This window comes from Lissotriton vulgaris, chromosome 2_1 (genome assembly GCF_964263255.1).
Source record: "Lissotriton vulgaris chromosome 2_1, aLisVul1.2, whole genome shotgun sequence".
NCBI classification, from domain to species: domain Eukaryota; kingdom Metazoa; phylum Chordata; class Amphibia; order Caudata; family Salamandridae; genus Lissotriton; species Lissotriton vulgaris.
Window position 1 is genome coordinate 776,782,680 of NC_141687.1, and position 21,405 is coordinate 776,804,084.

At 45.9% G+C, this 21,405-nt stretch overlaps 1 protein-coding gene across 1 annotated transcript in view; it reads left to right on the top strand.

Moving 5' to 3' along the window:
• METAP1D (methionyl aminopeptidase type 1D, mitochondrial) overlaps positions 1-21,405 on the top strand; it is a 1,077,831-nt gene that overhangs the window by 804,586 nt on the left and 251,840 nt on the right. Inside the window, exon 8 of the mRNA XM_086956130.1 lies at positions 16,738-16,901. Coding sequence (XP_086812256.1) covers positions 16,738-16,901 — 164 coding nt within the window. The remainder of the gene's footprint in view (positions 1-16,737; positions 16,902-21,405) is intronic.

The window sequence follows — 21,405 nt, forward strand, 5'->3', positions numbered from 1 at the left end:
CGAAGTTGAGGGAGCCTTCCCGGACCACACCGATTCTGGACGAGAGCGCTACAATTTACGGCCACGATAAGAAGATTTATTTTTGGGGTTGTTTTTTTTTTTGAACTGGTTGGTTACCGCTCCAGGTTTGTGAAACGGAAACCGGGAATTCCAAGGGGGGGGGATCAGTTTTGCCAAGTGTAGCGACACCCGTCTTGGCCCGGAGAAGAAAACAACGGCTACCTCGGAGCTCAGCACCGTATTTTTCTTTTTTTAGGTATAATACATACACATGTACATTTGAGAACTTGTGCATTTCCTGAACTTTTGAACATTTAAGACCTTTTTGAACTACAATCGAACTATGGCGTTGTCAGCATCACGGGATAAACGTATACTGGGTGCCATTCTTTTTGTTCTAACGATTGTGGTAATAGCAGTGATAGCCTGGGTAGTTGAACTTGTGGTACCTGTACGTGAACATTTGCTGCCGACTACCCCGGCTCCATCTGAACATTTTCACTTCACTCTGCCTTACCATGAAGAACGGCACCGACAAACTTATCTGAACAATAGCTTCATTCAGATCCTACATCATACGCATAATATGACCAATACTTCAAATTGTTGGGTGTGTGGGATGTTACCGGGGCACCAGAAGAAAGGGGGCACTCCACTTATTCCACTTCCGTTCTCACATAATGGATCCTGCAACGCCTGGTACACCCTGCTCTTCACTTTGAGATGGCCAACCAAAGGGGGGGTGCTTTTCCGTTTAAATAAAGTGTGCTACCATGATCGAGATGGGTATCCGCAAGCTGAGGGTACTAGATTTGAATGGGAAGAATACCGGCCTGACAATGTCTCTGCCCCACGTGTTTACAGCAATCAACGTAACATAAATGTCTCCAGCTCTCATGTTATAAATGTCATTGCCACGAAAGCTGATCTATGTATACGTAATAAAGGCACGATTTCGGTTGGGAAAAGCGAATGTAATAACACGATAACGTTTGACAGCCCGAATGGTATATCATTTGTAGCATCACGAAACACGTATTTTATTTGCGGAACGAAGGGTTATCATCAGCTCCCTTTGGGATGGTTAGGTACTTGCTATGTATCCTTTGTACTGCCTCCTGTATTCATTGCCCCACCAATGTACCATAATGACTATATTTTGTATCACGATTTCATACTGAACCATGTTAAACGTGCCGTTGTGCTAGATGACATAGACCAGACAGACACTGCTTTGCAACAGTATGTGGATTTTAATCTTGGACTGTTTTCATTTGTTGGGGCAGCTCTGAATAGTCGGAAAATACGAAGACTGACTCGTGTGGTTGAGGCTGTAGCAAATGACACTGCTATCGCATTGGGGAACATTACTGAGGAACTGCAGATCTCTAGAATTGTTACGTTACAGAACAGGATGGTTTTAGATGTAGTTCTAGCCGATCGTGGGGGGGCATGTAGAATTATCGGAAGTAGCTGTTGTGTCTACGTGCCTGACAACTCACCATCCGTTTATGATGCAATTTCTAAACTACATAAAATTGCTGCAGAAATACATCCAGATAATGGTACTTGGACTCTCTCAGGGTGGTTCTGGTCAATGCTCACCACTTGGGGTTGGAAACTGCTAACGATTTTATGTATTCTTGTGGGGATACTGTTTTCTATATGTTTATGCATTCAATGTGGTCCAGCTTTGTGTTCTATGTGTTTATCGGCTTGTATACCATCAAGACGAGCTCTTGCTCATGACAAAATGATGCTTCATAAAGAAGTAACTCAGATAATGTTGATCGATATCGAAGATGAACACCCAGATTATGTTCACTATGAGGTAGCTTCAGCTGAACGCTAAAAGGGTCGTCTGTCGTAATTTGATGATGGCCGAGTTAGCGTTTAACTGTAGCTACACGTTTCATTCTTAGATTGGCCAAACTTGAAAACGCCATTTTGCGTGTTACGGCGGCCATCTTAGATCATGAGCGGCCTCGTGGCCAGCATGGCCTTTAGTCCGTTGTCCGTGCCACTGACCACTTGAGTTTGCCCAGCAACAGGCTATTTTTAGTAACGGTCAAGCCTGTACATGCGCAGTTCCCATTGACCAGTCACCCCTTAGGAATGTGTCGCAAACTGACCAGTGGGTTTGAAACCCTCCAATAAGCTGGCAGTGTTCCAAAACATGACCATATATGTCCATAATACTCTGTAGTCTTGTACCGCCTGTTCTTTTTATTACCTGTTAAACGTATAAAAGAGGGGGTCACACCGATGTTCGGTGTGATACTTCTTGCATTACCGAAGGGTGCTGTAGGAATGTACCACCACCCCATGGGGTCTTAATAAACTTGTTCTTTGCATTTTTCAATTTCCGTGCCAACTGTTCTTTCGGTGTAAGTGGGTTATCTTCGGAACATGTAGGCCATGGGAACCCAAAACCACAGTGGGAAGTGCCACACAGGATATTGCCGTGTCGCCCGGATCTTCTGTCCAAGCAGATGAGGAGAGTGTTCCACCCCAACCTGTCCTCCCTACACCTGGCAGCATGGCTCCTGAAGTAATCCCGTATGGACACTTGCAGTTGAATCCAGAGTGTACGCATATCCTTAAGGAGGCGAAGCGTCCTTCTACAAGGAAATCATCTGGTTTTAAATGGAAACAATTCTTTCTGTGGTGTTAGAACAATGGTCTTGATCCTATACATGGTCAAGAACAGGTGATTCTACCTTACTTGTTACATTTGGCATGGTCTGGTCTTCAGTTTAGCTCTATCAAAGTCCATCTTGCAGCGATCACAGCCTACAGGAAATCTCCTACTCAGACTTCCTTTTTTAGGATGCCTGTAGTGAAAGATTTTCTGGAAGGTTTACAAAAGGTGTATCCACCAATAAGGTCTCCTTCTCCACCTTGGGAGCTTAATGTGGTATTAACTAAATTAATGGGTGCTCCTTTTGAACCTATACATAAGGCATCCTTACAACACTTGACTTGGAAGGTAGCATTCCTTGTAGCCATTACTTCTGCTCGTAGAGTGAGCGAGATCCAAGCTTTGTGTTGCAAAGGTACTCAGGACGCATCCTTCTTTTTTTGCCCAAGGTTATGTCAGATTTTCACATTAATCAGACTATAACATTACCAACTTTTTTCCCAAATCATACCACTCCTGCTGAAAGAACTCTGCACTCTTTAGATCTTAAAAGAGTTCTTAAGTTTTATCTGGACAGAACAAAGACTTTGAGGCAGTCGGATCGTTAGTTCATCAACTATGGTCCTATTAATATGGGCTCTGAGGCCTCCAAAAAGTCCATATCTGGATGGATTGTGTATTGTATTGTCCTAGCATATCAGGTGTCAAACAGGTCTTTGACAGGAAGACCTAAGGTTCATTCTACAAGAGGGAAAGCTTCCACTACGGCTCTCCTTAGAAATGTTTCGATGGCAGAAATCTGCAAGGCAGCTACATGGTATTCAGTGCATTCTTTTACTCGCCATTACTGTCTTGACTCAGACACACAGACTGATGCTCAGGTTGGGTAGGCATCGCTCAGAAATGTATTTGCTGCTTCTAGCTAGAATATATGTGTCAAACTGTTATTGCTTATATATTCTGCTCGCTCGCTTTGGAGTGGGTAAAAGCTTGCTATTCTATTCAGTGCTTATGACTATTAATGAGTATCCCCTGGAAGAGAAGGATTAGTTACTTACCTGTAATCCTAGTTCTCTTCCAGTGGTATACTCATTAAAGTCATAAGTACCCTCCCGCCACCCCGGGCGAGCAGTAGCATTATGTTTGTTTTTTTATCTTATAAATGCAGATACCTGCAAGGTTTACTGTACCGTACAAAAGAACTGACCTAACTGTCACCGGTGGGGCATGATGGGAGCAGAGTTCTCCCTGGAGGCCTTAAAGGCAAAGTGTTCAGATTTCTGAGGTCTTAAAGGCGAGGTGCCAGTCTGATTTTCTGTACAGGGATGTTATTTCTTTATGCAGCCTACATAGGCTAATTGCCTTTTATTACAGTTTCCTTGATGAAAATAAAAGGTTTTTCTGTCTGTGGATTGCATTTTAGGCTCCTGCCTTTTTCTTGCATTGTTGCTATGGTTTATTTTCATTCTGCAGAAAATATATAATTATGGCTTTATTAGCCTATAGGGTATGGTTGGGCTGTATATTATTAGTGTATACATGTATATGTGTATAATTTCTTTAGTACTATGTACTTTTTGTTATATATTTACACATATATATGTATTTAGTTATGTGTTCCGGGTTCCCGCTTATGGGCGGAGATTATTCAGTGCTTATGACTTTAATGAGTATACCCCTGGAAGAGAACTATGATTACAGGTAAGTAACTAATCCTTTTATATAAATACCACTGTTAATAGAAACCATTACTGTACTGGAGATTTAGCTTAGAATCACCCTTTCTGCTCCAGCTTTGTATGCATTTTATTGTACTGAAAGAACATATTCTTGAACTGTATAATAGAAAAGCTGTGACTCAGAGTCACATAAAAAATTTCAGTAGTCTTGACTTCCACTTTCTCACACAGAAATTACATGTATGTTTGTTTACTCATTGGTCTTAGTTTGTTTACCAAAAAAGTGAAACTAAATTAACTTAAAACTTTGACTGGTATGTGCTGCTAGATTTACAATCGTATATCCTATCATCAGTGGCGGATACTCCGCTACGGCTCCAGCAGCCAAAAAGAAAAGAAAAATGAAAAGATAATAAACCATGGTTTATTCTTTTTTTTATTTTGTGTCTTGGAGGTAGGGCCATGGGGGATAACAGGCACCCATGGGGAGTGGAGTGCACTGTTATAAGTGTGCATGACTGTTTAGCCGGCCGTCTCAGGCGGGCCAAGTAGACATGCTCACTTTGCATGTTCTCCACCCAGACTGCATTACTACCTGGGTGGAGAACATGCCCAGGCCCTCAGTCCCAGACTGAGCGCCAAAAATGGCGCTCAGACCAATCACAATGATGCGTTGCACAGTTGTGTTTGCCTCAGGGGAACCTCAGTGTTTTTAGTCACAACGCTACATTGCAACGCTGTGATTGGCTGTGAGGAGCCTTGGTGCTTCCTGACAGAGCCATGTTCACTACCAGCTATGTTAATCAACAGAATGATGAGAGCTTTGGTGTGTTACTTGATTGCTTGATTGCTTGTTGGACATCACCCTTGCATGCTGGAAACCTCACAAAGGCTCTATCTGAAGGGAAAGCACCTGACGTGGATGGTGTGGCCACTGAATTCTACTACGAATATGCTGACAAATTGTCTCCCTGCCTGTCAGCTGTATTTGAGGATGCAAAGGAGCGGGGTATTTTACCCCCACCCTATGAGGGTCGTCTATTACTGTTCTTCACAAGCCTTGTAGATGAGCAGACGGCTCTGTCTGATAAAAATAGATACCAAGATTCTGCCAAAAGTTATAGCGAAGAGGCTGCAGCCTTATATGAGGGGAATGGTTTTATCTGAGCAAGCAGGCTTTATTCTGGGTAGCTCAACATCTGATAACTTCATGTACATTCTTTCTCACTCACCAGATCGACCCAGACCTGCCTATTGTTGCACTTCTATTAGATACTCACAAAAAGTAACATTTCTTAGCCAGGTCATACGTGTTAGCAGCACTTGATGAATGGGCATGGACAGGGGCCTTGTAGGCTGGATTTCATTATTATATAATGCACACAGTGAACGGATTAGGATAAATGATTGTTTTCCCCATTCAGATCGAGAGAAGTACGAGACAGGGATGTCCTCTGTCCCAGGTCCTCAGATTACTATACTAAAGAAGCAGCACTCCCACAGATAGCCTGGGATTGCTGGGAAAAGTTATCTATTATCCTGGTGTGCAGGTGATATCACATGCTATGTTACAAATCCTTGTGGCAATCTTCCTTTGATATTAAGGGAATTTATACGATTTGGTCAATTCTCTGGGTTGACGATCACATTGTGTAAATCCCAGGCGATTCCCATCACCCTGACCCCAGCTGAACTGAACTTTGAGTTACCTCAGATTGGTGTGAGCATCCGGTTGTAAAAGTTCATGCAAATGCAGATCTAGTTCTTAAATAGAATTATGGACCTGGTAGTAATGAAGATACAGATACCGGTCACCAGATGAAAAAGAAGTACATTGGGAGAGTTCTTTCCTGAATTCCTGGTTGTACTCCCAGCTCTCTACTTGCCTTAACTCAGGTAGTAGCAACTTCTAATCCTTAAGGCCAAATCACCAGATTTTACAGTGCAATAGGTGAGTCTTGACAGATGACAGAAACTGCGAAAAGGAGTATGAACCTAGTGGTGGAAATCTCCAGTTCTAAATGGCACTATTGCTGACCCCAAAATGGGAACATTTTCCTTTATAGTTGACATAGATTAATTCACTATAAATTTCTGCACATGGACTTGGCCAAGATGGCTAGCTGGGGTTGGCTGGCGGGGGTCCCTACTAGGGGTACAGTTGCTGTGACAGGAGGCTGTAGTGAGGATCGCCTCGGCCTGAGGGGGAAGGTGGCGACCAGAATTGCAGAGAGGCTGATTCGGGAGTTGGCCCCTGACACAGTGAGAGACTGTGGATGGCGCACAGAACCCCGGGTGCCGCAGGTGGATGGAAGCGAAGGTGGTTGGCCCCCGCTGGGACCAGCAGTGTCTCTGGTACCCGACCGCTGGGCTTGGACTGGTGGGTTGCATAGAGGCTTCTCCAGGGCCTCGGCAGAGCCGAATCTTATCCCAGCGAGTGGTGGAGGCTGGGGGCCCCAGTGAACTGTTGGACGCAGTGATTTGATGGGGAGGCCATCCCGGATGCTTGGGCCACACCGGAGCTGTGCGGGACACCGATGAGACGCTAAGCCTCCAAGGCCCTGGTGAATCGGACAAGGGAAGAAGTTGGTACCGACTGGGCTTCCTGTGCCTGCTTGTGAGAGCTTGACTCGTGGGCAGAAGCAGGAAGCTCGCACATGAGAGAAAAGGCCTGCTCTGGTGTGGCCCAGGCTGTAGCGGTGAGTTACAGAGGCCATCCCAGAGGCCTGACTTACATGGGAGCAGTGCTTGCCACCCTGAGCTGGTGAAGGGGGTGATCTGGTGAAGTGATCAACTTAAAGGCCCTGAGCACCTCCTGCAGGGTGTGTGTTCAGGTGGGGGTCCTCACAGAGGCCTGCAAAGCACAGGATTAGCATTTTCCCCCTTAGGGCCTTCAACTCCAGTTGCCCTTGCTTCATTTGCGTGCAGGCAGTGTCTAAGAAAGGTGCTAACAACAGCTCTTGTTCTCTTCAGACCCCCTAAAATGACCTCGGGCCTGCGAAGAAGGACACTTCCATAAAGGATCTCCTGGGCATATCTAGCCCCAACAAAAATTAAGTGCGCTCTGACTCCGCCAAGAACGTCTGCCAGTGATGTGACCCCAGCTGCAAACGCAGCTAGCGCAGAGGAACTGGTCACTCATTTGGTACCCTGCGGGATGACTTCAGAGCCCTGCCACAGGAAGTAGCCATGGACATTACAACCCACAAAACGGATTTTTCTGAGCTGGGGACAGGGTAGATGCCCTGGAAAGAACGGGGTGGGTAGAGAGGAAGAAGTCCAAGACCATGCACGCGAGCTGCTGGAGCTGAGGGACAGGAATGAGGAGCAGTGCTAGCGTATGGAGGATCCAGACTCTCAAACATTTGTATCAGGCGGTTCCACTTCAGGCAGATGCGGGGAGACTGGAGGATCAAGTGGGCGGCTCATCAAGCAGGTGGCACCAGATTTAGGCGATAAGGACATTCCTTTAGATGGCACTCACATGGTTGGAAGCCCAGCTGCAGGGCCTGGATGGCCACAGGACGTCCACTCCTACACTCATGGTGGCGACACAAGACATGTCTTATATATCTTTTGAAGGGATGCAGGTTGGATTCTTCCAGAACCTCTCTCCGCTTACCCTCCAAAGAGGCGGGGCTTTGCGGCCGGCCACAACCTTTCTGAGGGAGAAGGGTATTCACTATAAGTGTGGCCACCCTTTTTCAGCTGACCTTCATATGGAACCAAGAAACACATGTGGTGTGCACACTGGAGGAGGCGAGGTCTGTCCTGGGTTCCGACATGTCCTCAGATGGTGAGCCCAACGGCACGCAAAGGAGACAGGTGGCTCGGGCTGGGAGTAGATCACGATGCCGGCGATGGACAGGGAAGGACCTCCTGATGAAGCCATCGGACTCCGAAAGTAACAAGGAAAGGGAGGCGCTCCTGCGCCAGCTCCAACAATGTGACGAAGTGTCGGAGGCTGGGGGCTCATAGGCCCATGATGGGGCTTGTTTGGCGACTCTTGCATCACTTCACCAGGAAAGGAGGGACTCTCCATTTGCGGTGGCCTTGCCTGGCAGGGCCTCCACCTTTATCTTGGGTCTGAAACATGGAGACAGCTTGAAGCCAGGCTGACGGACCCACCTTATCTGATAACGCTTTTTCCCAGCTAGGGGATGATTGTTATAAAATGGGTTTATTTTTTAGTGTTCTATTTGACTGGGTCCCCCACTCTCTCCCCATCCTGCCTACTGGATGAACTCTTCCTATATACTTAGGGGGTAAGATACAATGCTGTCCTAATGGCCAACCACTGTTTGCAATGGAAGAAGCAGCTCTATGGGAGTGCTCGCCCCGCTGCAGGTTCATCCTTCCTTCTCGCTCCCTTGCACCTCTGTGGGATGGGGGTGCTCATTGGGGTGGCTGGAGTTTGGTGGGCTCCCTCCTAGAGGGTTACTGTGAGAGGTCCCTAATACTTTCTCAACTGCACCCTCTGGGGTTTGTACCTATAATTCGGTTAATGTAGGTTTCTTTTTCTTTATCTGCTCTACAGCACCTTTCTTCTCTCATCAAGGCGCCCTTTCAGCTACACTACCAGGCTTTCCACTCTGGGAGGTTTTGGTGATCTGTGCACAGGCCATCTACACGTACGACAGATATGCATGAACACCTTCTTAAGATATTGAGCCTCAATGTTAGAGACCTTAACGCCCCGGCAAAGCTGTTGGCTTTGCTTACATTTCTCAGGGAAACTAAATGCGATGTATGCCTATTTCAATAATCTGTTGTGCATAGACTGGAAGCGCCTCAGGTCAAGGTGGTTTGATCGTCAATATTTTCCTCCATCCCAGGGAAACTGGCGGGGTTGGCCATTTTGCTTACAACACATTTTCAGGCAATGTTTTTTTCAACTCAATCTGAAGTCCGGGCTGGCTGCTATCTCTGCCGGTGGAGGTTAGGAATCAATCAATCAATCATATCATATGTAAAGCGCACTACTCACCCGTTAGGGTCTCCAGGCGCTGGGGTGGGGAATGCTGCTACTGCTCGAAAAGCCAGGTCTTGAGGAGTTTTCTGAAGGTCAGCAGGTCTTGGGTCTGCCGTAGGTGGATAGGGAGGTTGTTCCCGGTCTTGGCGGCGAGGTGGGAGAAGGATCTCCCGCCAGAGGTCGCTCTTCGGAAGCGGGGGACTGTGGCGAGGGCAAGGTCGGCGGAGCAGAGCTGGCGGGTTGGGGTGTAGAAGCTGATTCGTCTGTTGAGGTACGTTTGTCCTTTGTTGTGGAGTGCCTTGTGTGCGTGGGTGAGGAACTTGAAGGTTATCCTCTAACTTGTTGACTGGGAGTCAGTGCAGGTCTCTCAGGTGGGGTGTGAAGGGGCTGTGGTGAGGGATGTCGAGGATCAGGCGGGCAGAGGCGTTCTGGATGCGTTGGAGCTGTTGCAGGAGTTTGGCTGAGGCTCCTGCGTAGAGGGCGTTTCCGTAGTCCAACCTGCTGCTGACGAGGGCGTGGGTGACGTTCTTCTCATTTCAGTGGGGATCTACTTGTAGATCCTGCGGAGCATGCGGAGTATGTTGAAGCAGGAGGAGGAGACGTTGACTTGTTTAGTCATGGAGAGGGTGGAGTCGAGGATGACCCCTAGGTTGCGTGCGTGGTCGGTGGGTGTTGGAGCGGTTCCCAGTCCAGTCGGCCACCAGGAGTCGTCCCAGGCCAAAGGGGTGGATCCGAGGATGAGGACCTCCGTCTTGTCCGAGTTCAGCTTCCGTCCGCTGTTCCTCATCCATTCAGCGACGGCCTTCATTCCTTCATGAAGGTTGGTTTTGGCGGTGTGGGGGTCCTTGGTGAGGGAGATGATCAGCTGGGTGTCATCGGCAGAGGAGATGATGTTGAGGTCGTGCCCTCGGGCGACGTCGGCGTGCGGTGCCATGTAGATGTTAAACAGAGTTGGGCTGAGGGATGAGCCCTGGGGTACGCCGCAGATGATCTCGGTGGCTTCGGAGCAGAAGGGAGGAAGGTGGACGCTCTTTCTTCTGCCAGAGAGGAAGGAGGTGGTCTAGTCCAGGGCCGCCTTTTGGATCCCGGCATTGTGGAGGCGTGTTCGTAGTGTGTGGTGGCAGACCGCGTAGAAGGCGGCTGACAGGTCCAGGAGGATGAGGGCCTCCGTTTCTCTGTTGTCCAACAGGGACTTGATGTCATCACTGGCGGCGCTGAGGGCAGTCTCGTTGCTGTGGTTGCTGCGGAACTTGGACTGGGAAGGGTCCAGGATGTTGTTCTCCTCGAGGTAGCGGGTCAGTTGTTCATTGAGGTTCTTCTCGATGACCTTTGCCGGGAACGGGAGCAGGGAGATGGGCCGGTGGTTCTTGAGGTCTTTGGGGTCCGCCTTGGGTTTCTTGAGTAATGCGTTGATCTCGACGTGATTCCAGCTCTCCGGGAAGGGTGCTGTCTCAAAGGAGGTGTTGATGACTTTCCGGAGATGGGATGCGATGGATGTGTTGGCTTTGTAGAAGATGTGGTGTGGGCATGGGTCTGGCAGAGATCCGGAGTGGATGGTGTTCATGATCTTGATGGTGTCGTCGTCGTTGATGTTGGTCCAGGAGAGCAGGCGGTTGGTGCCTATGGTGGTCGTGGGGTCGGAGGTCTCAGTGGTTGTCGGGGCGGTCGTGGCGTTGAAGCTGTCGTGGATGTCTGCGATCTTGCGTTGAAAGAAGGTGGCCAGCGAGTCGCACAGGTCTTGCGAGGGTGGGAAGACGTTGGTGTTTGAGCTGGGGTTGGAGAGTTCCTTCACGATGTTGAAGAGCTCTTTGCTGTTGTGCGCGTTGTTGTCTAAGCGGTCTTTGAAGGAGGACCTTTTGGCGGATCTGATGAGGTGATGGTGTCTGCGGGTGGCGTTCTTGTGGGCTGCGTGGCTGTCCGGTGTTCGTTCACGGACCCAGATCTTCTCCAGCTTTCGGCAGGTTTGCTTGGAGGCCCGGAGGTCTTCAGTGAACCAGCTGCCTTTCTTGTTGGTGTGACTGTTGGAGGGTATCTTGATTGATGCGCTTGTGTTGGGGCAGTCGTTGATCCACTGTCTGAGGTTGCGGACGGCGGTATTGGGGTCGGTGGGGTCGGCGGGTGGGTTCTGGGCGAGGGTGGTGGTTAGTTGGACTTCAGTGACTTTGCTCCAGCCGTGGCGAGGCATCTGTTGGGTGCGGTGGTGCGTGGTGGGTTTCTTGAAGGTGAAGTTGATGCAGCGATGGTCGGTCCAGTGGAGTTCGGTGGTGTGGTTGAAGGAGACGTGGGGGCTTGCGGAGAAGATGGGGTCAAGCGTGTGACCGGTGGAGTGGGTGGATGTTTTGACGACTTGTCTGAGCCCGGGGTTGTCTGGGTTGTCGATGACGGTGGTGGAGCTGGTGTTGTTCTCGAGGTGGAAGTTCAGGTCCCAGAGGAGGATGTAGTCATGGAGGCTAGGGCGTATGTGCTGACGAAGTCGGCGATGGAGTCGCTGAACTGTGGTCGGGGTCTGGGGGATCTGTAGAGGAATCACACCTACACTATGGCTTCAATATATGCACCCAAAGATTCACAGGAAGCCTTCCTTAGAAATGCTCTGGCCAAGGTCTTGGCTTCCAAGCATGAGGATTTTTCAATAGGAAGGGTCTATAACATAGTACATGCCTCTTGGATGGATAGATCGGCATCAAGAGTGTGGAGCGCTGTGGCGTTCTCGGAATCCAAGCAGAACTGGTTGGCAAAAGTGAGATTGGTGGAGATATGGCACTTTCGTAACCCCTCTGCGAGAGAGTACACCTTTTTCTCAGCAGGACACCAGACCTGTGCCCGTTTAGACCTCTTTCTGACTTCCTCTCGCATGTCCCAGGTCGCGGTAACGGCAGAGATAGGAGTAGTGGGGTTGTTGGACGACTCCCCTCTCCCGCTCTCATTGAGATTTCCACGGAGCCCATCTCCTGAAAGGGGGTGGCGATTGAACCACAGATTACTCACATACGACCCTAATGTTAAGGAGATTCGGAAATCCATTCAGGATTTTCTGGACGTAAATGACGATAGCTCCACACCAGTCACAATACTGTGGGATACACTAAAGGCAGTCCTCCGGGGACAGTTCCTTGCTATCGCTCAAAGGAAGGCCAAATGGGAACAACTAGAGGGTATGGTTAAAGAATTACTGGGGGTTCACCAACACACAGGTTCTACTCAGGCCAGGCGTCAGCTTACTGTGGCGCAGAAACAAATGAAGGAACTGGACATTGACCGAGCAGAATTGGCTCTCCTGCACACCAGACAGAAGTATTGTGAAGGAGGAAATAAGCCAGGTAGATAGCTAGCGCACAAACTGCAAGGTCAGGTGGACCAACGCCAGGTTCTGGAAGTTGAGGGTCAGGAAGTGGGGGATTTCAGTCGGATGACCTTATAGCGGCTGAATTCATGCGTTTCTACTCCGCACATTACACTGCGGAAACAATGGGTGAGGCGGTGGCCATGAACTATGTCACGGGGGCCCCTGTGACTCTACTCACAGACTAAGAAGTGGCCAAAATGGACGTTGATGTTAGTCCAGAGGAGGTACTCCGTGCAATTTAGAAACTTCCTATTGGGAAAGCCCTGGGAATGATGGCTTCACCTCTGAATGTTATAAAAGGTTTACGCTTGCCCTCACCCCCTCCTTGCCCGCCTTCACAACTCGTTCAGCGGGACTGGGTGCCTTATGCCGTCCATGCAGATGGCCACTATCTTAGTTCTCCTGAAGCTGGGCAAGGATCTGAGGAGATGTGCCTCGTACTCGCCTATCTCCCTAGTAAACGTCAACGTAAATGTTTTTTACCAGTGTGCTGGCTGCTCACCTGGCGCCTTGTATACTAGGCCTCATTGACCCAGATCAGTCAGGGTCCATCCCTGAGAGGAGTTGTAGTGATGGAATTAAGAGACTTTGCCACGTTCTCGACAAATCACAGCGCTCCCATGTACCTGTCCTGCTCCTGTCGGTGGACGTTGAAAAAGCCTTTGACTGGGTACATTAGCTCTACTTGCAGGCAGTACTTGCTAGATTTGGGCTAGTGGGGTAAGTCTCAACACCGGGTTAGCTGCAACTGAGTTCTCCCGGAGGCCAAGGTCTGGGTGAACGGGACCTCGTTCCGCCCATTTAGGATCTCCCAGCGAACTTGACAAGGGTGTCCCATGTCCCCTTTATTATTTGCACTCTATATGGAGCCTTTTGCAAAGCGCATTCGCCAGCACACTGGTATCTCTGGGATTCACATAAGAGACAGGGAACACAAAATATCACTTCCCACAGACGATGTGCTATTTATTCTGATGCAACCATTAACATCCCTGCCCCCCCCCCCTTTACTTTGGTAAGTTGTCAGGCTTTAAAGCCAACCTGCAGAAAACACAGGCTCTTAGCCTGACGATCCCTAGAGAAGACCGGTGATGACTGTCGGGGATGTTTCCCCTTTGAGTGGGCCTCCAATGGGGTCACATATTTGGGCCTTCGCATCTTCTCCACACCTAAGCGAATGGCTCAAGAAAACTGTGCCACCCTACTTAACATGACGAGATCGGAGCTCTCGAATTGGAAAGCATACACATTGTCCTGGTTGGGTAGACTGGTGGCGGTTAAAAGGACCCTACTTCCACGGATTTAATATATCATGTAGACGCTGCCTCTACAACCTCCTCCCTTGGTGTTATCCAAACTACAACATTTTATAAGTGATTTTAGATGGGGTGAAAAGAAAGCTTGCATGGCCCTTAACAAGATTTATCTTAAACAAAAGGATTGGTGGGGGGGGTGGTTGGGTGCTCCTACCTAGAAAGGTAGTATCAGGCGGCCCAACTTCGATACATAATAGAATGGTACAGAATGGCATCCGAAAAGCACTGGTGTTTCATGAATAGATCAGTTGCTGGGATCTATGTGTGGAAAGTGCCTTGGGTTCCAGAGAAATACCGACCTGTCGGAGTGTACTATGGCGACAGTGGGGGCTTGGGATAAAGTTCAGGAAAAGAGACACCCCTCTACACAGACATCTCATCTGACCCCTTTTATAGGCCATACGGTTAAGTTAAGTGGCAAGAAGCTAACTGCAAGAGACTAGGAGACCTCTTTTAGGAGGAGGGAGTAATGGACTTCACTCAGCTCCATTTCGGGTATGCCCTAGTCCCTGATGCCTACTGGCAATACATTTCCCTGAAACATTGGGTCACACAGCCCCACATACGACCCCATGCTAGCCACCCACTGACAGAGTTCGAAAAATGGTTTGCCCCACACCTGCTTTCAGACATATATACTTTTCTCACTGCACCGTTACACCACTCTAAATCCCCAGAGCAGGTGGGAGAATTAAGTGAGCGTGAATTCTCTATGAAGAAATTGCAGGACATTATAAACAGAGCAAAGGCTTCCTCATGCAGCACTGGCGGTAAGTAAATGTTCCTCAAAATTGCCCATTATTGGTAATACACTCCGTTGAGGGGTGCACAGTGGATGTTAGGTGGGGACCCACAGTGCTGGAGACAATGTGGACACGAGGGCACCTTAACGCATTTACTCTGGGGCTGCCCAAAAATCCAGCAGTTTTGGTCAGCCGTCCTATCGGACATCGATAACATCTATGAGACGGAGCTGCCTAGATTCCCAAGCTACATATTGTTGGGCTTACCTAATGCTCTGACTTACCCCCTAAGTTCTTGTTGTGGAAGGACTATTGCTTTGGCCTTGGGGTCAGCCATGCAGATTCTTTTATCCCAGTGGGGCACAGGGGCAGTTCTGACCCACTTGGACTTGTTGCACAAAATGGGGGAACTTGTGTGTATGAAAAAACTGACAGCAGGGACCACGCGCATGCTGCACCATTTTGATAGAACATGTGGCTCATCCATCAGATTTCAAGCGAACGAGTTTGTCGAACCTACATGTCCAGTATTCCTACGTGTGGTTCCCTCAATTAGGTGGTCCATCCTGAGGAGTATTTTGTTTAGCCATGTTATAAAAGGCACGGACCCAGGAGTGACACACTCAAGTGTGGCGACCCTTCTCTTTGGCTGTCGAGCTCTCTCCTTCCCCTTTTCTGTCTTATAATTTGTCCCATTTCTATTGTTCTCCATTCTCATTTCTGAAGCAGTAAGTATTCTCCTCGGGCGTGTGTATGTAAGTGGTTGCTGTTGTTCTCTGTTCTTGAAAATCAATAAAAAGATTTAAACCATACATTTCTGCATTGAATATATTGTACCCCGGTAGACCGTGATGCAATTGAGCTGGATGTAGATGCGACCTGCCCCAGATATTTTCACTTGTCATGGGCATGTCCACAGATTTTGGATTACTGGTACCAAATCTTTAGAACCCTCTCTAAAATGATATACCATCTGCTGACTACCTCCGCTCCTTGCCCTGTGGTATTATATTGTGGTAGAGGCCCCATACCAAAAGTGACGGATTAGCTTTCAGATTTAATATATTGTAATGAAACTGTGGACATCTACTTTTCTATCCTCCCTACTACATTTAGGCCCAAGGATATCTATATGAAGAAAGACTCGACCCTCATTTCTCTAGATGTCTGGATTTCATCTGTCCTTGGTCCCAGCCACATCGTATTCAATTATAGAGAAGATGCATACCGAAGGAAAATTCCATAGTCTTAACACTAAGGATTTTGGTGCTCCGGCATTATGGACAGATGTTAGTACTGATTGCAACATCTCCAAATAGACTTGATTAGAATTAATCATCATGTAATATATGTAATCATGTTCTGTACATGTTATTTAACATGGTATGACTTTTAATATGTGTAGACTGTCATCTTGGTTTACCTACATTTGTGGTGTAATTGTTTTGGAAAAAAGACAACTGAAATACATTTTACAAAGAATAAAAGGATAATAAGGGGGTCTGTCATACTGATTTTGTTGGGGTAGTGCTGAAAGGTCTCCCACATATTGTTTTTGTTGTGGATGTCCTTTCCTCAAATCGCATACGCGTTGTGTGAGTTGGTGCCCCAGAAATATAGGTCAGCTGTCAAGGCATCTTTGAATAACTTTTATACATTTATTTTTTATCCGTACAAGAAAAAATTATTTAGGGCTACATTGAATGCTCCAGACCATTGTATCAGTGACTTGGATAGCATATGCATTTCATCGCCTTTACTTGTTATTTTCAGTAGGTCCAAGAAAAGGTATCAGAACGGATAGCCTCTCTTTTCCCTTTAATGTTGAACATATCTTAGCTGTATCTCTAGCAGTTTGCTTTGTTTACGTTTAAAATATTTGACCTGTACTTTTTTTTCGAGTAGCAAATCCTATTTCCGTTAGAAGGTTCTATTAGAAGGAATACGAACTGCAGATAAAATGACTTTTGATACTAATTGGAAGACAAGAATAACCAATCAATTATATGTTGTTTAAATGTAACTTAAATCTCTCTGCAGGTGTTTTACGATGGCTTTCATGGGGACACTTCAGAAACATACCTGGTAGGCAACGTTGATAAAAGTGGTCAGAAAATAGTGGAGGTTGCCAGAAGATGCAGAGATGAGGCAATTGCAGCCTGCAGACCAGGGGCACCTTTTTCTGTCATTGGAAACACAATCAGGTAAACCACAATGGCAAATAGGGAGTTGACAGGATGGACAAAGGTTATTGTGAGTTTGGTGTGCTGTGATTCAGAAGAAGGAGTTGTGCCAAGTATCAGTATCTGAGCTGCCAGGCTATATTGCTAATATCTGAGCAAAAACGCTTTCTTATGTAAAAATGATGAGTGTTCTAAGGTCAGCGTAAAACCACGTAGAAATACTCGGTTATTAGTGTTAGCAGCACTTTCCGAAGACTTTGTAGTTACATTTGATTTTAGAGTAGTGCACAGTGCCAACCAGTAGCTAGAAAGGTAGTAAGCTGCAGAACGTATTCCTACCCTAGTGTTTCCATTGTTTAAAAGCAAGTAACATGATATTTGGTGAGCAGTCATGCTTTTAACGGTTTTGGAAGCAATAACATATTCGGAATGTTTCGTAGCCTTGTGGAAGATAAGGACGATTTTAGACAGAAACGTGGTACTAGCAACCTCAACCTGGGCTCTGACTAGAGGACTTGTGTCGATGATGTAACGCCAACGGAGGGTGCCTCGACCGTCGATGATGGGACGGCGAAGGAGGGTGCCTCGACGTCGATCGCCGATGGCCTGGCGACGATGGAGGATGCCTCGACGTCGAGCGCCGATGATGTGACGCCGACGGAGGATGTCTCGACGTCAAACGCCGGTGACTAGGCATCGACGGAGGCTTCGACGTCAAAGACTAGACCTGAGACTTCGACGACAGAGGTCTCGACGTAGGTCTTCTACGCTCCAACGTCGACCTCTCCCTCGACGCTGCACATCGTCCGGTTGACGGCAGCGGAGTTACCTTGACTCTCGACGCTGAAGTCTTCACCGTCAAGGGTAGTTGACTCGTCGTCGTCGTCGGTGGAACCTTCAACGCCGATCCCGACGTCGAAGGAGAGCAAACCGGGACATCTCTTGACGTCGAGCGTGCCCTCCGCTTTTTCTGTCTCTCACCAAGATAAGCCAAGAAATATAGCTAACACAAATGCACTGTATACAAGAAATACGAATTGCCAATGTATATTCCACTTATATTTTTCAATAAAAAATTTTTATAAATAAAAAAAAAAAAGAAAGTCCATAAGTTCAGATTTTTTCTCTGTCCTTGAGAGTTCTACTTGACAAGGACTTGCAGTGATCACAGCATTCTGGAGAATGAGAGTCAGGAAGACAGAGGATACACACAGGATGTGTATCAGTCTTAGCTTTCTTCTTCCCACAGGAAGGGCAGGGATCAAAAAGCGAAGGCATTTGTTACCAAAAATTAACCTTTTTTGAGCCCAAAAAAGGTAGCACTAGATCTCTAAGGCTAAAAGCCGTCGAGTGAATACAAAAATTGAAGGAAAACAGCAAATATTTTTGACAGAAAGTCAAAAAAAGGTGGGAGCTGTTTAACCAGGCTCCTGACTGAAAGAGCCGGAAAGAACAACTGACTTAACTGTCACCCCTGAGGCATGATGGGAAGCCTGGGGTCATTTCTGCCTTAAAGGCACAGTGCCAGTTTTAACTGAAAATGCTTTCAGTTTCTGTGTTATTCACTTTTCAATGCAACTTATGGCTGACAATGTCTTTTATGAGCAATTTGCAAGATTTATGAGTGCTTTTACTCATTAAAACACAAAGTTCAAGGACTATTTGACCTAATGTGTTTTTTGTTTCCTTTTGTAATTGCTGTACATATACAAGTGTTTACATTGTCTAGCCTTGGTTTTGGAGCTGCATTGGTGTGAGAAAAATGATATATGTATTTGCATATATTTGGAACGAGATATATGTGTTTTTTACATATATATTTTTATATTGTTTCCGGAGTCCCGCACATGGGTGGGAATATTCAGTACTTATGACTTTGATGAGGATACCCCTGGAAGAGAACTAGGATTACAGGTAAGTAACTTATCCATCTTCATCACCCATCCTGCGAAATGGACCGCAACCCTAGCAAAATACTTACACATGATTGAAGCCATTAACACCCCACATGGACGCAAATGAAACAATTTCTAACTCACCCATGTTTAAAGACAAAGCCACCGCGACCATCTTCAAAAACAGGACCATCATGATAGAAGTCAATGATTCCTAAAAATGTAAGAAAGAGTTCTCCCGGATGATTTAAGGTCCAGAGGGGGGAGAGACAAGCCAAGCAAAAAGAACAAAGCCTCAGTAGGGACCTATATTTCTTTTAACATTGAATAAATCTAATGAGTTTGTATGAAAGATGCCCAAGAGAGAAACTTTAAAGTATTATTCAAACATATACATTTATTAATCTTTTTTCATTTTTTTAAAATTTTTGAGAAACATTTGTGCAACTGTACAAATCATTTTGTTATCAATGGCAAGTTAATCATTTTTACATACATATTTTTTCTCTAAGGAGAGTTTTCGTGAAAAGCAGAACATTCAGAGTGCCCTCTAATAACAACTAGTCTTAACAATCAAACACACATACTCACACACCAGTCATACTGTTTCCTATTTTAAAAGAAGCATATCTATCTACATAAACACAGAGACTAAATTTTGCAAGACATAGGACTAACACAATTGGCAACTCTAAGGTGTACTTAGTGGAATACACATGGGAACCTAGATGGTACAGTTCTACTAGTTGTGATGGAGTTAACCAGTTCGTATCCAAAGCAGTGGGTGTTGGGCCGACGTACGTTTCGGTGAAAGTCACCTTCCTCAGGGCCAAGGACAACGTATACAACAATATAGCAAAGTGATCTTAAAAAATTGAGGGCATAATACAATTTTCTGAAAAATAGAAAGTACAAAGAAAGCATGTAAATGTCATTGTTCCTATTACTTCTTTATATAACAGTCTGACTCAGTGGCATCAAATGAATACATATCTACATTTTAATAATAGCAAATAATTGCTCATAGCTAACAGTACCTCCTTATGTCGAGTTAATATTGAATAGACCAAAAGATTGAGAGTCCAGTAGTGAGAAGAAAAAGGACAGAACATAGCAGTTCCCATTGTATCTGGTGCACCCAAATGTGCTTACGGTTAATTGCATGCAGTGCTTGTTGGATATTCTAAAGTGCTGTTATGTAGTATTGTCATTGGGGGAAAAGATTTACCTATGATGTAGTCTGTATAAACACTGGATGTGTTATAGGGCAAATGCTGGTCAGTCTTTATTAAGGCAAGAGCTGGAAAAACAAAAGGATTTCTGTAGTTGCCTAATAGCATAGAGACTAGCGTTTAGAAATGGTATATGTGTTGTCTGCACAGAAAAAAACCCTCGACTTACAGAAGCTTCCCGACTCATCAAACCACATGGCCCCATAACTAAAAGATTTTACCCTGGAATCTGAGGTAATATAGCGCGACCCATATACCATTTCTAAACGCTAGTCTCTATGCTATTAGGCAACTACAGAAATCCTTTTGTTTTTCCAGCTCTTGCCTTAATAAAGACTAACCAGCATTTGCCCTATAACACATCCAGTGTTTATACAGACTACATCATAGGTAAATCTTTTCCCCCAATGACAATACTACATAACAGCACTTTAGAATATCCAACAAGCACTGCATGCAATTAACCGTAAGCACATTTGGGTGCACCAGATACAATGGGAACTGCTATGTTCTGTCCTTTTTCTTCTCACTACTGGACTCTCAATCTTTTGGTCTATTCAATCTTAACTCGACATAAGGAGGTACTGTTAGCTATGAGCAATTATTTGCTATTATTAAAATGTAGATATGTATTCATTTGATGCCACTGAGTCAGACTGTTATATAAAGAAGTCATAGGAACAATGACATTTACATGCTTTCTTTGTACTTTCTATTTTTCAGAAAATTGTATTATGCCCTCAATTTTTTAAGATCACTTTGCTATATTGTTGTATACGTTGTCCTTGGCCCTGAGGAAGATGACTTTCACCGAAACGTACGTTGGCCCAACACCCACTGCTTTGGATACGAACTGGTTAACTCCATCACAACTAGTAGAACTGTACCATCTAGGTTCCCATGTGTATTCCACTAAGTACATCTTAGAGTTGCCAATTGTGTTAGTCCTATGTCTTGCAAAATTTAGTCTCTGTGTTTATGTAGATAGATATGCTTCTTTTAAAATAGGAAACAGTATGACTGGTGTGTGAGTATGTGTGTTTGATTGTTAAGACTAGTTGTTATTAGAGGGCACTCTGAATGTTCTGCTTTTCACGAAAACTCTCCTTAGAGAAAAAATATGTATGTAAAAATGATTAACTTGCCATTGATAACAAAATGATTTGTACAGTTGCACAAATGTTTCTCAAAAATTTTTAAAAAATGAAAAAAGATTAATAAATGTATATGTTTGAATAATACTTTAAAGTTTCTCTCTTGGGCATCTTTCATACAAACTCATTAGATTTATTCAATGTTAAAAGAAATATAGGTCCCTACTGAGGCTTTGTTCTTTTTGCTTGAGAAGTCAATGATTCCAACCTACGAACTTTTGAATCCATATTACCCATGATAAAA